The sequence below is a fragment of the Manis pentadactyla genome, chromosome 1 (genome assembly GCF_030020395.1).
Source record: "Manis pentadactyla isolate mManPen7 chromosome 1, mManPen7.hap1, whole genome shotgun sequence".
Classification (NCBI taxonomy): domain Eukaryota; kingdom Metazoa; phylum Chordata; class Mammalia; order Pholidota; family Manidae; genus Manis; species Manis pentadactyla.
Window position 1 is genome coordinate 78,573,637 of NC_080019.1, and position 14,546 is coordinate 78,588,182.

General features: G+C 38.1%; 1 protein-coding gene across 1 annotated transcript; it reads right to left on the reverse strand.

The window, feature by feature from the left end:
• Nucleotides 1-8,353: 8,353 nt before the first annotated feature.
• On the reverse strand, nt 8,354-12,432 carry LOC118918017 (E3 ubiquitin-protein ligase TRIM36-like). The gene has a single exon (XM_036896408.2). The coding sequence runs from the start codon at nt 12,150-12,152 to the stop codon at nt 9,999-10,001; it is 2,154 nt and encodes a 717-aa protein (XP_036752303.2). The 5' UTR covers nt 12,153-12,432; the 3' UTR covers nt 8,354-9,998.
• Between the last annotated feature and the right edge of the window lie 2,114 nt (nt 12,433-14,546).

The window sequence follows — 14,546 nt, forward strand, 5'->3', positions numbered from 1 at the left end:
ACCTCCACATCTTTATCTGCATCTTCTACCTGTGTATCAACTATGTCTTTTTCCTTGTTCTCCTCCTGCCTTTCTCTTTCCTTACTAACTTGTTCTGCTGCCTAATTTTAATGTTATTCTAGATCCTTGTTCTCCTCCTGCCTTTCTCTTTCCTTACTAACTTGTTCTGCTGCCTAATTTTAATGTTATTCTAGAGATTCTCCCAGCTGGATATTTAGATATTATAATTCCAGCTCCCCAGGAGTTTTTCCAAGTAGTCCTTTCCTGAAAAAGATTCTGACATGGACCCGTTGAGATGGGAGGTCAACTTCTGGTCTGCCCAATCTACTCTGGCTCTAAGGGGTGGGGCTGTGTTGTTCAAAATGACTGCTAGGGGCTCTGCCTGGGATTTAGCGTACAGATAAGAAAATCACAAGTTGGGCAGATGACTTAACATGTGGATCTCATACAAAACTCCAGGACTGATGGAGGCAATATTATAGTAGTATAACATATGTCAGAAATGAAATTACTGAATTTCATTTTACAGATTAGGAAACTGATATATAAAGAAATTGAATATCTTAAAGGTGTGTGATTAATTTCATGGCTAAATAACAGTGGTGACACATTTCTTCTGAATCCCACTATATCCCCCTTTAGAGTGTCTTCATGGGGATATTTCTCTAACAAAAACTTCTCCCACTAAAATCTGAGAAAAGACCATGAGGCCTAATGATGTAAAGGAAGGAGAGAAAATAGTCTTATCTCTTGTATGAAAATTATTTCATGGTGAAATGTTACTGCTAGGACTCCTATTTGCATATAAAATGTCAGGCACATGAAACCTCACCTAACATAAATATAGAGCAAATTCTAAATTATTCTTATATTTTTAATTAGGTAATTGACATTTCTCCATTACAAGCATCCTAAATGAATTGGAAAATTGTTGGAGACATTCAATAATTTTCAAAAAATGCAAGGTTAAAATGGTTTTAAGTTATTTTCTATACCACTTTTTATTTTTATTTTTACTTTTTTCTTGTCTATATTTTCTTAGTTTCTGTACCATTGATGCTCATATTTGGAGCCTTGGTCCTGGAGGGACAGACTGTCCTTCCTAGAACTGGTTAACTGCCAGAGACAGCAAACTACTCCCCTGTGAATACTCCTGTGCCACACAAACCAATCTATCCAGAGACCACATCCTCAGCTGTCTATTTTATCAAATTCCCACACCAACCGTTATTCCCCCTGCCCAGCATCACCCCAGGGTCAGGTACCAGACAAGCTGATACGATGCCTACAGTTCCCACTAACATTATTAAAACTATCCTCCCTAAATTTATTGAACATACATATCCTGCCTCACCCATGTTTCCCTTCAAAACTCCCAAAGAGGCTCTGAACCATGCCCTTCTTGCCTCTTCTCCCTCCTGGCCAAATCACTTGCCTTTCCTCATTGAACTTAAATGGCAGGGCATTCCTCTTCTTTGTAGGCATCTGTAAACATCAACTTCTTCCTTTATGACAATCCTCTCCGTGTCTGCTGGTGTACTATACCTAATTGAAGAAAATCCCAGGTACATTTTACAACACTCCTTACAGATTTGGATTGAAAAAAATTGTGAAACCAAAGTACTTGATAATGGTACGTACCAGTCCAAAAATTGTATTTTCTTGGCTTACAATGGAAAAACTCCTAACACACATTTAAAATATATCTACCTGTCCAGTTTCTTAGACTTGTAGAAAATAAATTGCACAGATTCCTTTCAATGTGTTTTAAGTTTATTGACCTTTCAGGCAGTGTGCTTTTATAAGTTAACTGAAATCCCTCAATCTTCTACTTAAGATCTGTGTAATCAGTTTTATTGTCTCCTTCAAGGCCAGAAGCAGTTAGTTTTCACCATGAGTTCTGTGATTAAAAGGAAAAAAAGAGAAGCCAATTCTTCTCCCTCTCCTTTGTTCTCCTGAGGAGCTAGTTTAAGGTTTGGATTTTAGGGAGACTGGGCAGCTGGACTGTCCAGTGTATGCCATTCCACCTAGGAACCGTGACGGGGATCAGGGCTCTTCTCTAACCTTAACATCTGAATGAATAACAGACACATCAATAGGATTCATCATTCATGTTTTCACTTGTAATAAAGCCACAACACAATTCAAGTTAAAGGTGAAGAGAAAGAAATGATCACATAGATCATGACAGATTATTTCCTTCTTATAGTAAAGTCATATTTGATCTGTAAGATGTGCTTTGACCACCCATTTGACACTTAATGTTTCACTATTACACTTTGAATTTTAATTTTTATATGCATTTTAAATAATGAAAGGGAATATTTAAAGTCACTTTACATTAAAGTATTAAATTAAAAAAAATAAAGTGTAATTTAGATATATTTAAGAAATATTGTAGTTATTTTTCTTCGCTGAAGGTTTCCTGAGAATGCCTGTAAAATTACTTCAGCAATGCCAAAGCCAATGGGCCCCATTTTCTCATACAGTATCTGATCCAGTGATATGCAAGGATGTGCCGCATGTAACAGTGCACACACTTAACCCAGTCTAGGAGGAGCCAAGAAAGGCTTTGCTAAAGAATGACATTGAAGCTGAGGTCTGAAGGTTAAATAGCAATTGGTATAGGGATGAGGAAGTAGAGAATGATATAAAGTAATACAGTCATGAAGAAAGATCCAGAAGCAAGAAAGGATGTGTAGTAGATGACTATACTAAAAATCTCAATTTTTCAGGCCTCTCTGTAGCCACAATCTTCACTAGTGCTTTTCCATACTGACCCTGAACTTGGCCATGTGACTTGCTTTGGCCAGTGGGATAGAAACAAACTTGGTGCAAGCCAAAAAAGAAGTGCATTTTTGCTTCCTGTCTTGAATCTCTCTGATCATCAGGAGAACATGCCTGGGCTATCCTGCTTAGGACGAGACATGTGGAGACAGCCAAGGACATCCTAAGTGAGGCAATAGCATGAAAACTGCCAGACTTATGAGTGAATCCCATTCAAGACCACAACTATTTAGCTCTGTCGATATTAATAATCAGAACTGCCCAACAGTCCAGGATTTGGAGAATAAATGGTCCTTTTTTAAACCACTAACTTTTTGGCAGTTTGTTACACAAATTATTAAGACAATAGGTAAATGATAGAAAAGACAAATTGACAGGCAAAAAACAAATAAATAAAATCATTTTATTATCTCAATGTGTTTTACTAAATTTCTGCAGAGATTGAATCTTCTTTCAAATGGTAATTTCATTTATGTTGTCTCTTTGGAGATGTGTCTCTTTGTGTCTTCAATTTGACCACTCCTCAATATCTAGAGCTGGATATCCATGTGCAAAAGAATGAGGCTGGACCCTTTCCTAACACCACATACAAAAATTAACTCAAAATGTATCAAAGCCTTAAACATAATTACCTAAAACTCTGAAATTTTTAGAAGAAAATACAGGGCAAGAGCTTCAATTTGGCAGTGATTTCTTGGGTGTGGCGTCAGACACAGGCAACAAAAGAACACATAGAAAAACTGGGTTTCATGAAAATTTAAAAATTTTGTGCATAAAAAGAACAAACAGTATCACCAGTAGAATAAAAAAAAATTATCAACAGAATAAAAGGAGAATTTATAAAAAATGGAATAAAATATTTGCAGATCATATATATGATAAGAGTTTAATATCGAGAATATATAGAGAACTCCTGAAACTCAAAAAAAGAAGAAAAACTTATTCACAAATGAACAAAGGACTTGAATAGACATTTCTGCAAAGCAGATAAATAAATGACCAATAAGCACATGAAAAGATGTTCAGTAGCATAAATCATAAGGGAAATGCAAATCAAAATTACGATGAGATATCATCCTGTACCATTAGGATAAGTAACTGTCAAAAATCAGAAAATAACAAGCATTGATAAGAATGTGGAATAATTAGACTTCTTGTGCACTGTGGATAGAATGTAAAATGGTTCAGTTGCTGTGGAGAACAGCATAATTACTCAAACAATTAAAAACAGAATTTCCACATGATCTAATAATTCACTTCTGGATATATTCCCAAGGGAGTTGAAAGCAGAGTCTTGAAAAGATATTTGTACATCTGTACTCATAGCATCATTATTCACAATAACTAAAATGTGGGCAATCCAAATGTCCATCAGCAGACAAATATATAACCAAATGTGGTATTATACATGCAATGGAATATCATTCAGAGTTACAAAAGGAAGGAAATTCTGGCACATGTCACAGCATGGATGAACCCTTTAGGGCATCCTAAGTGGAATAAATAAGTCACAAAAAAGCCAGCACTGTATCACTCCACCTATATGAAGTAATTAAAGTACTCAAAATTAAAGAGATGGAATGTAGAATGATGGTTGCTAGGGGCTGAGGGGAAAGGTGAAGGGAAAGTTATTGTTTCATAGGGTTTAGTTTATCAAGATATAAAAGTACTAGAGATGGATGGTGGTTATGGTGGTACAACATTTTGGATGTATTTAATACCTCTAAACTCTACACTTAAAAATAGTTAAGAAGGTAAATTTTATGTGTATTTTACGATGATATTTTAAAAATTGAATAAAAAGGATAAATACAAAATGAAATTTTGATAGGATTTGGATTTATGTGAGTATCTGTATTTGTCAAAACTCAGCAATTGTGCACCTAAGATTTGTATGTCATTATATAAATTTTTCCTCAAAAGGAGGAACTATATCAAATACTGAACTCTAATTAGTGATATGCATGCTGAATTATTTGCAGAGAAGCATACAAATATCTGCGATTACTTTGAAATGAATACAGAAAATAAGGTGGATTGTTAGATGGGTAGCGACAGATGCAGATATGTGATAAAGCAAGAACACTGTGAAGTACAATGTTAATAGAATCTAGGCTCTGCATGTATAGGTTATGGGTGTTTACTATAAAACTTTTCAACTTTGCTGAACGTTTGAAAATTTTAATAAAAATTTAGAAAAAAGGTTTTTTGAAACACAAATGGAGGCATTCAGACATAATAGCAGTTTGGGGACATTTAGTTTAGGAGCAAGTAACCCTTCATGTATTAATAGTTCTTGAAGATGTATTTATAGCAGAGTACACTCATTAATTTCATAATCATGAGCCATTTTATAATGATGTATAAAGTGTTCTCAATTTAACAAGTCGTAAGAGTATGATGTATTTGGGAAACACTGTTATCCATAATAAAAACTAAACTATTGGCTCCTCAAATGGAAATTCTCAGTTAGTAGCAAAATTCAATTTTGCTGAAAAAGTTTCTTCCCTTGTAATGCTGACTAAAATAAAGTTTATTTCCAAATGAAGAGGCCTTTGGGAAGTTAACCAAATCATACCCATATAAAGCTTAGTTTATTTACTTGTTTTTCAGAAACTATGGTTCCTTAATCCATTTAAGTTTTTGATAAATTCAGCAGTCAACTTGTTTTTTCTAACCTTTTGAAAGCATGCACATAATTTTAATGTAATCTATTCCAACATCGTTATGAATTACTCAGATTTAAATTAGATCAGTTGTGAAAAATAAGTATGTCTAATTTGGTATCATACAGAAATAAAAACTGTCTTAAAAGTAATCTTGCAGTGGATCTAATGAATTCTGGTAATGGAACTAATGAAAATATAATATATTTGGCTGGCCCTCTTGTTTATGTTTTGTTGGCCTTTTTAAAATGAAATTTATGTTTGTGCATGAAGCTGCTCTGTGAAGACAGCAGCATGTGGTCTTTTTAACCTTGTGAGGAAAAAACAACAGAACATGGGCAAAAGCAATTAGGAAACAGGATAGAATTGAATATGGGTCGAGATGATGTTAATTTTACAAACCAAATTGTGTGCTTACAGATTGAACGCTTTCAGGTGATTTGCAAAGCTAACTTAAGTTTTTCCTACTTTCATTTTCTCAATGCTCTGTAGTAAAATGCCCAAATAAAGTGCTTGCAGCAATTTTAAAATATAATTTTCCTTTCCAGTAGAAACAAAAGCATGTGTGTAAGTTTTCATGTACTGGAATTTCTTCACATGGTGTAAAATGAAGAAGTAGACCTGCTGCCTTTTTTTAAAAAACTGTATTTCAACACAATTAGCATTTTATAAAAGAAACAAAGGCCACCCATTACATATTGTCAACAGCTGAAATATAGGCCTTATAGGAACAGTTTCATTGTCTTTCACTGTCTCATTCCCAACATAGAGTATTCAGTATAATAGTATATGATAAAGCTTTGTTGGATTTAAATCAAAATATGGGTATTTTAGTTCATCTCTTATGTGCTTACTTTGTGACCAATCATTCTCATTCTATGAAGAATCCATTAACCATTTGCTTATCTTCGTAACAATTCAGCATCAGAAGGATGGATGGTTCCAGCCAGAAAGAAGTTGCTGTAGTGCTCCAGGTGTAAAGTGACAGGGACTGGATCACATCAGAACAGAAGAGAAAGAGCAAACCTGAGTGAGAGGAGGAAAACTCAGAATTTGGTGATAAACAGTAGGAAAGTCAAAGGCAGAATCTAGCATGACACCAAAGTCTAGACAACTAAAACAAAAATAAACTGATATAACTTTAATATTTTGGGAGGTTAATCTCCAATGATGTAGGGAGTCACCATTTTGAAGGAAACTGATAAAATAACTCATAATATTGTAAACCCAGATGCTCTTAGATTCAAGCCCCTTCATTTCACAGCATGCTAACTGATCTTCAGAGAAGTTAGGTTGGCAGGTCGCACAGTTCAGCTAGTGGGAGAACAAAGCATCTTGTCTCTCTCCACAATGGTCTGCTTACTGCTTTGTCCCCAGGAACATACCTTTGAGTTTTGTGCTACTAACAGACTTCCTTCACATTAAGCTCACCCATCCATTCGCAAATAATAAAGAGTATACCAGAAGCGATTAGTCCATACTCAAGATTGTCATGCTGTGTTCTGAACATGTTCGCCTGTCTAGAGTGGCTGCATCCGTAGGGGCATTGTTCATCATCTTGCTAGTGGCCTGCATCAGTGGAGAGGGCTATGTGACTCTTAACTTCTTAGACTGCAGTGATCATTCTCTTTCTTTCTAGATACACTGTCCACCATCTTTCTGTCTTGCTGTGTGCCTCAAGCAGTAAACTCTTAGATAATGTATTACCCAGGTCTCTCGCTTTCTGGTTTCCAATAGTTTTGGCCAAAGGAAGGCATGGGCGGGAGATCAAAGATGGGGAAGGAAAAGACTGGGATAATTTTTCCTACTGCCTTTCCCTAGGACCACACTTCTACCCCTACCTCCAACACACACACACACACACACACACACACACACACACACACACGCCCGGTCCATGTTTTCTGGCATTGCCTGCATCTCTTCAGGGCCCCTAAGAATTGTTGGCCCCTTAATCATGGCTTTCTTAACCAAACTTCAGCACATTACTCTCTCTCCTTGTTCCTTCAGGCCCAGGGACAGCAAGTTTCCCATTGTTGATTATCTTTGGTAGCCTCCATCTCACTTTTTGCCCACACCTCTGTAAGCAGTCCCTTCAATAAAATCTTGAGTTTTACCTCTGAATGGAATTCTGTTTCACACTGGGACACTGACTGGCACATTCAATAAAACTCAGCATTAGTCAGTCCAGAATTTAAGTATAACTTAAATACTTATGCACATAATGACAAGGCTCTTAGAACCAGCTGTTTGTGCAATAAAAGGTTAAAAGAGTAAACCAATGTTTTCAGATGGATTTCATCACAAAATCCTGAGGCTTCCTTCTTATTCCATTGATATATATATATATATATATTCTTTCAATGTTCACCACATTCTTTTTGCTTTCTAAAATCCTTCATCTTTTTTATGACAACTTGATGAATCACAGATTTGTCACTACTACAAAGAACCTCAGTGTAATAGGAGGTCTAAGAATAGCATGCACAGTAACATGGAATTACACTGCAGCCTGTGTCTTTCGAGACCGCGCAATCACAGATGCCAGCTCACATACATGGTCAGAGGACCACCCGGACTTCGAATTTCCTGAGTAGTAGTAACTTTTTAGCACACTGCCTACACATTTATAATAAGCATCTCCGGGAAAAATATTAGGTAAAAGAATTCATAAAATATTTAGAGATGGATAGTCATTTTTCACATTTGAACCTTCTAATATATGAGCCCATGGAGTCTTTGGTCAGTTAATTAGGAAATCCACAGACTTACTTCTGTTACATTCATTGACATTTTTTTTGTTTTCCTTTATTTTTTACAAAACAAGATTTGTTTCTTAATATCAACATAGATTCAATGCTAAAGTTAGGAAAAATATGTGCCAGGGGGATTTTTTTTTTTCAATAATTACACTTGTCATTTTAATTTTTATTAAAAATTAAAGAAATCCAGGGGAACAATTTATAGACAACTGTACAATGTTTTAAACAGCTTTCCTATTCCTATTAAAGCTTTACATTTAAACTGTCTACATGATATGTGCTTACACAGGCCTGGGAATCTCAAATTTTAACCACACATGTGACATCAGCAGCTTTATTGCACGATGATCCACATAACACTGCACATTCAGTTCAGCCTAAGTCAAAAAGTGCTATTCATAGGTGGGAGAGTAACAAAGCCTACCTACCGCTGAAATCCTCCATGACAGTCCTACTGGGTTGGGGGAGAGAGAAAGGGAGGGCTAGTTAAGGGCTATTAGCCTGAATAACAATTTTCCATTAAAAAATAAATAAAAAACAAAGGAAACAAACCTAACAGTTTTGATTAATCTATTAAAATATGAAAAAAACATTTCAAAATGATTGGTTATAAAGTGTATAACTGTAGTTTCTGAGCATTTTAACTTCAAAGCAATAAGCTAAGTTAAAAACCAAGAAAGAACATCTTTCAGAAATGAATGTAAAATTTCAATGAAATGTAATTCTTAAAGAATTTTTAACTTTTAAAGGGGTGAACTGTCATTATGGTTTTACTATCATTCCTGAACAATTAAAATTGTATTTTTACTGGTTTATATTACAATGATTATTATTAAACAATGCACCATAGAAAATGTCATACAATCAGTTACTTCATAGTTTGATATATTTAATGACACTAAAAATATATCAACTTTTCAAACATGTAAACATAACCAAGATAATCTGATATGTAATATTTGTGCCAAAAAATGAAAATCATAAGACACAATAAGAGGGAAAAAAGAACAAACATATCAAATATCAGTGTATCTTCACTAATATTTGTGAAAAATACTTACTTGATATAAGCATAAATATTTTCATAGAGTAAGGAAAATTGAACACAATTTTTCTGCAAAAAATTACATAGAATGGAAAGTTTCATCATGTGTTAGCCAAGAACTTTTTGTTTCCTGCAAGAAAGCATGTTTGCTACACATGCATGTAGGCGTTATACCTAAGGGAACTCTTAAAAATGTCCTCAAGAATACAATTTGTGGTCTTGGGAGAAAAAAAAAAGCAGTATTCATTTTCCAGGCAATTTACTCTTCATATTAGTTATACACCTTAAAATAGATAATTTTCCACTTAAATATACTGGCCTTTTTATCTTCTCTTAGGACATAAACATGATATCAAAATGAAAAACCAAACACAAAAGCAGCATAATAAATATTTTTGTATCCCCTCCGCACTTGAAGAAAAGGAATTTAAGTGTCAGCAATACCAGCTGACATAAAGAAATTAGACTTCCTGTTCCTAAAAAAAGAAAGACAATCCAGTTGCAAAGTTAACCATTTCAGAGTTGCTTAGAAGAGTGTCTTTACTCCTATGGTTTCAAAGGCGGAATAATGACATGGAGGCAACACGACTGTTTGAAGTTCTGTTTTAAGAAGAAACATACACAAAAAACAAGCCCAGTGACAAGATATGTAGATGGTATGTAATTAGTTATGAAAGTTAACATGAAGGCATTAACCTTGCTCACATTTTTCATCCTAAATCACATCAGATGCTTCAACTACAGGTTCTCTTGGTATTGTAGGTATTTTGCTGTGATGGGCGCTTCAAGTTGAATTCCCCCACTGCCCATTAATGCGAAAGCTGGATACATTGTGTGCGAGCAGTCCACCTGGCGCTCATAGAGGCATTTCATGTGATCCATGTCATAGAAACTCACTTTGCCTTTATCATAGTCAAGGAAAACCCCTATACTTGTTGGCATAGGAAGAACTCTATTTTCAGGTTCATTAGAAGAATTAGGTGACTTGGGTATAAAAAATTTCTTCATGCCTATGGTAACTAACGTAAAGGGCTGTGAAGAATCAAAACCAGGATCTTCACTTCTGCTGTCATGCCCGCTGTCTTGCTCATACCTTGGACTCACTGCATCCTGGGGAGAACGGAGCCATTCTTGCAGTTTATCACTGGAAGCAACTCCTGCTTTCACCAGGTAGGAATACGGTTCTACACTGAACGCCCAAAAGTGTTTCCCTTTTGTGATTCCAACATCTCCAATGATGTAGTCTAAGCTTGTGTAATAACCCACTTGGATATGTTCTGCCACGAGCAGAAGACTGAATCCAGCCCTACTCTCCACACGGTCTCCCTTCAAGTTCAGCAAGAGGTGTTCATTATTATATCCACATTTCTTATCAAAGAGGAAACTGCAAACTGGAGCTGGAGGCGTATGAAGAATCAATTCCTTGCTGGAAGGACTACAGATTGAGCCCTTGTAGGCTCTTACTCTGAAAGCATAGTTACAGTTGCTCTCGAGATCTGAAATAACTTTACTTGTGCCACACACTTCTATCTCATTCCAAGACATCATTTCGTCATCTCTATTAATCTTCCGATATTCAAGGACATAGCTATCAGCTTTATCCTTCTCTGGATGGTGCCAGTTTATCAAAGCACTGTTATAGACTTTGCTCTGTTCCTCATTGATCTCTGGCACATCTATTCCACTAGAGAAAAAGGACAATTTTCCCAGAAGTTCTGTTTGCTTAGCAGTATTAACAACATAGTCTTCAAAAGAAGTCTGAGCCGCAGGTCTAAAGCTCTTCAAGGATTCTGTCGCTTCCTGTAGTCTGAAGTGGAGCTGTTTTGCAGTCTGTACAAAGCAGGGCTTATCCGTCTCCTTAAGCACTTCCTGAGTGTACCCCACAAGTCCATTGTTCTCTAGAAGCCCCTGATATTCTTCCATTTGAATCTGAAATTTGTCTAATCTTAGTTTCTTAGATGCATCAATTGCTTTCAAAACAGATGATTTTCTCTCTTCTAGAATTTTAAAGAGCTCTTCAAAATGTGTAACTGCCTCTTCTTTAGCCCTCTCTCCATTATACTCCGTTTCTTTCATTAGCAAATTTAGTTCAGAAATTTGACTCTTCACCTGGCTCTCCTTGCCAATAAGGTAATCAATATCCTTTGAAAGCTTTTCCTTTAAGGTTTTGTAGGCACTGCTCATAGTGGTCACACAGTGATTGGCATGATTACCACCCAACTTACAGAGATGACAAACCGGTCTCCTACATAATTCGCAGTACATGTTTATTCTCTCTGTTTCATGTTCTGGGCACATTAAAACCTTGGGTCTAAAATTAGTGGTTGGGCCCACATACTCATGCTGAGCTTTTATAGTTCCCCAAGGATGATAAATTTTGAAGCACTCATTGCAATAGCTTGCACAGCAGTCCATGCAACTTTTTGTGGATTCTTGAGATGACGGTTTACAAAGATCACACATAATGGCCGTGGCTGCCCTGGCTGCCTGCCGGTATCTTTCAACGATAGTTTCCAAAGTGAAATTTCGAAATAGGCCGTTGATTCCTCGCTCTCCAAGATCCACACCATGCTCACAGCCAGGGCAACGAAAAGTAGTTGCTCTAGGGGTCAAGGAATTGTGCTTCCAGCCTGGTCTGTTAATTCTGTCCATTTTATCCATGCTAGGGGAGGACAGCCACAGTCGAGAACTGCTCTGATTGGAGTTGTCTGATCCCACATCATTGAATGAATCATCAAGTATCAGTAAGAGTTCTTTTACACATTTATGACAGATACTATGTTGACAAGGGAGAATCAACGGGTGGGTAAACAGCTCCTTGCATGCAGGACAAATGAGCTCTCTCTCGATATTCTTAATGGCAATCACCGAGTCTGAGCCATCGCCTTCCATGCCAGCCTTCCGCCAGCTGGCATCAGCGGCAGCGGCCCGTACACGAGGACGGGCAGCCCGGCAGGGTCCGGTGGGAGGGTCCCTGCGGCGGCCGGGGAGCCTCGGATGGTAGCCGGAGGGCGGGCTGATCAGCGGGCCCCGGCCAGCAGACCGAGGCGGCGAGACGCACAGGCACGGAGGGCCGAGCTTCGAGGCCGGCGCCGGCACCACACTCCCGCCCGGCGGCAGGCTGCGGCGGCGGCTCCTGCGGACCGCGGCTGGGCTGGCGGTGGTACGAGGGGCGGGGCCAGGCGGGGCGGGGCTGCACCGTCGCCCGGGCAACAGCGCCCACCGCACAAAGCCCTCTGTCCGCCCTCCGCCGTCGCCCCCTGCCGGGGTGGACAGTCTCCGAGCGGCCGCCGCAGTGCAGCGCGGCGCGGCCCCTCCGCCCTTCGGTGCCCTCTCTCTACGCCCCTGCCAGGGGGATTTTAACAAGAAGAAAATTTAAATACCATAAGGGTCTCAAAAACATTTCCATTCACACTGTTTTGCCCTCCACTCCTTCGTAACTTCTCAGACAACGGGTAGAGGACATTATCCTGAATCTGGAACAAGAAACCAGAATTTTCAGGCTGACTCTCTGCTTAACTGTAACACTGTACCAAAAAAAAAAATATATCTTTTCTGGGCTAGAATTTTGTCTAAGACATTTGGATTAGAAATTCATTAAGATCCCTTTCAGTTTTTGGATTCTATATTCTGCCTATAAATTGACATTTTTCTCTTTACCATCTCAGGAAGATAGCCTAAGGAAGTGTTTGTTTCATAAGAGGGAACTGCCTGAGAACAAAGCAGGGAGGGGTTGACTGACGGGAAAGCTGCTTTAAATGCCTAGTGCTCCAAATAACACACTCAGTGACACCCTTCATTCAAATAGTTGTGGGTGGCCACATGCCAGGGAGGCTTGAGGAGAGAATATACAGTCTCTAACTTTAGTTTTATTGTGAAGATCTTCCTCAGAATCTTCCCTCTGGCTTTTCATAACGATGTAGCAAAGCCTGTCTCTCTGCCTGTTACCCAGTGGGACTCCCTGGTAAAATGCCCACGGATGTCTTTAAACAGGACATCTCCTTGTCATGCACCTGGATCTCCTTGCGATGTTCAAAAGGATTTATGTCCACCGTTGACCTCATAAAATATTTAATTATTTCACCATCCTCTAAACTTTAGTCCCTCCAACACCTGGCTACTTTTGTTGGGTTTTCAGCCATCACTTTGACTAAATTTAGTCACCTATGAACCTTTATTTCTCTAGAGCTTCTAGCTGTTCACTGCCAACCATCTTGCCAGGTGCCATAGCTGCCATCAGTAGTTGTTTTGGGGCTTCCTCTTCAGTCTTGCAGAGATAGTTCTTGCTACTGGAGAACTCAGGGAATTCTAGCTCATGGTTTCTCTCTCATACCTGTTGGGGTATAAATTCAGGGATGATTGTTTATTTTGGGGAGAAAGAAAGGGAATGACACACAGCCCTATAGCCACTGGAATCCTTATAAGATGATCAGGTCACAGTTACCATCACTTTTCCTAAGGGCATTATGCCTCACCAGTTCCTCTATAGGGATACAAAATACAGCTTTTGGATTCTGTATTCTGCCTATAAATTGGATAGGATTATGGAAAGTGTACAATAGGTGTATAGGAAGAATTTGGAGGATCTTCACTGAGGAGATGAGCATAAGAAGCACTAGGAGTTTTAACATTAACTTAATTTTTCCTCATGTACTGCAGAAGGGTTGGCTGTGCATCTTGCCAACTGGCTCATAAAGATCTCTCTCTCTCTCTCTCTCTCTCTCTCTCTCTCTCTCTCTCTCTCTCTTTTCCATCTTCCCACTCCCTTCCCCCACTCAATTTCTCTTCTCTCCCTTCTCTTCTCTTCCTCCTGCCTATTGATCTCCTTTCCTAAACCCCATCGTTGGGAAATTTCCCATGGTTTGTCTTCTCTTTTGTCTTACAAATTCAAGCTCCCACTTGAGTTATTGGTATCCTCTGTAATTTCCCCCAGAGTCCTGAAAATGAATAATAATTTATTTGAGATGGAAAATTTGGGATTATCTTTATTTAATATACTCAGTTATGCTCAAAAGTTATTTTTCAACAGCTCTCCCCAATACACAGAGTTATAGAATCTTAGCTCAGCCAAGGATGACTTTAGATAACAGAACTTGTTTACAGTGTGTCTTTACATAGAACATCCTAAATTCAATAATGATCTCAGGAGTGCAAATCTAACACTCTGGTTGACCTTTATGGTGCCCAGACTTAACTGCAAGATCCTCTATTCTTAATCTATTGTCTGTTTTATTTCCCTTTTCTATTTCCAGCTTCTTTTTTTTTCCAATTACTCCCCCACAGAAA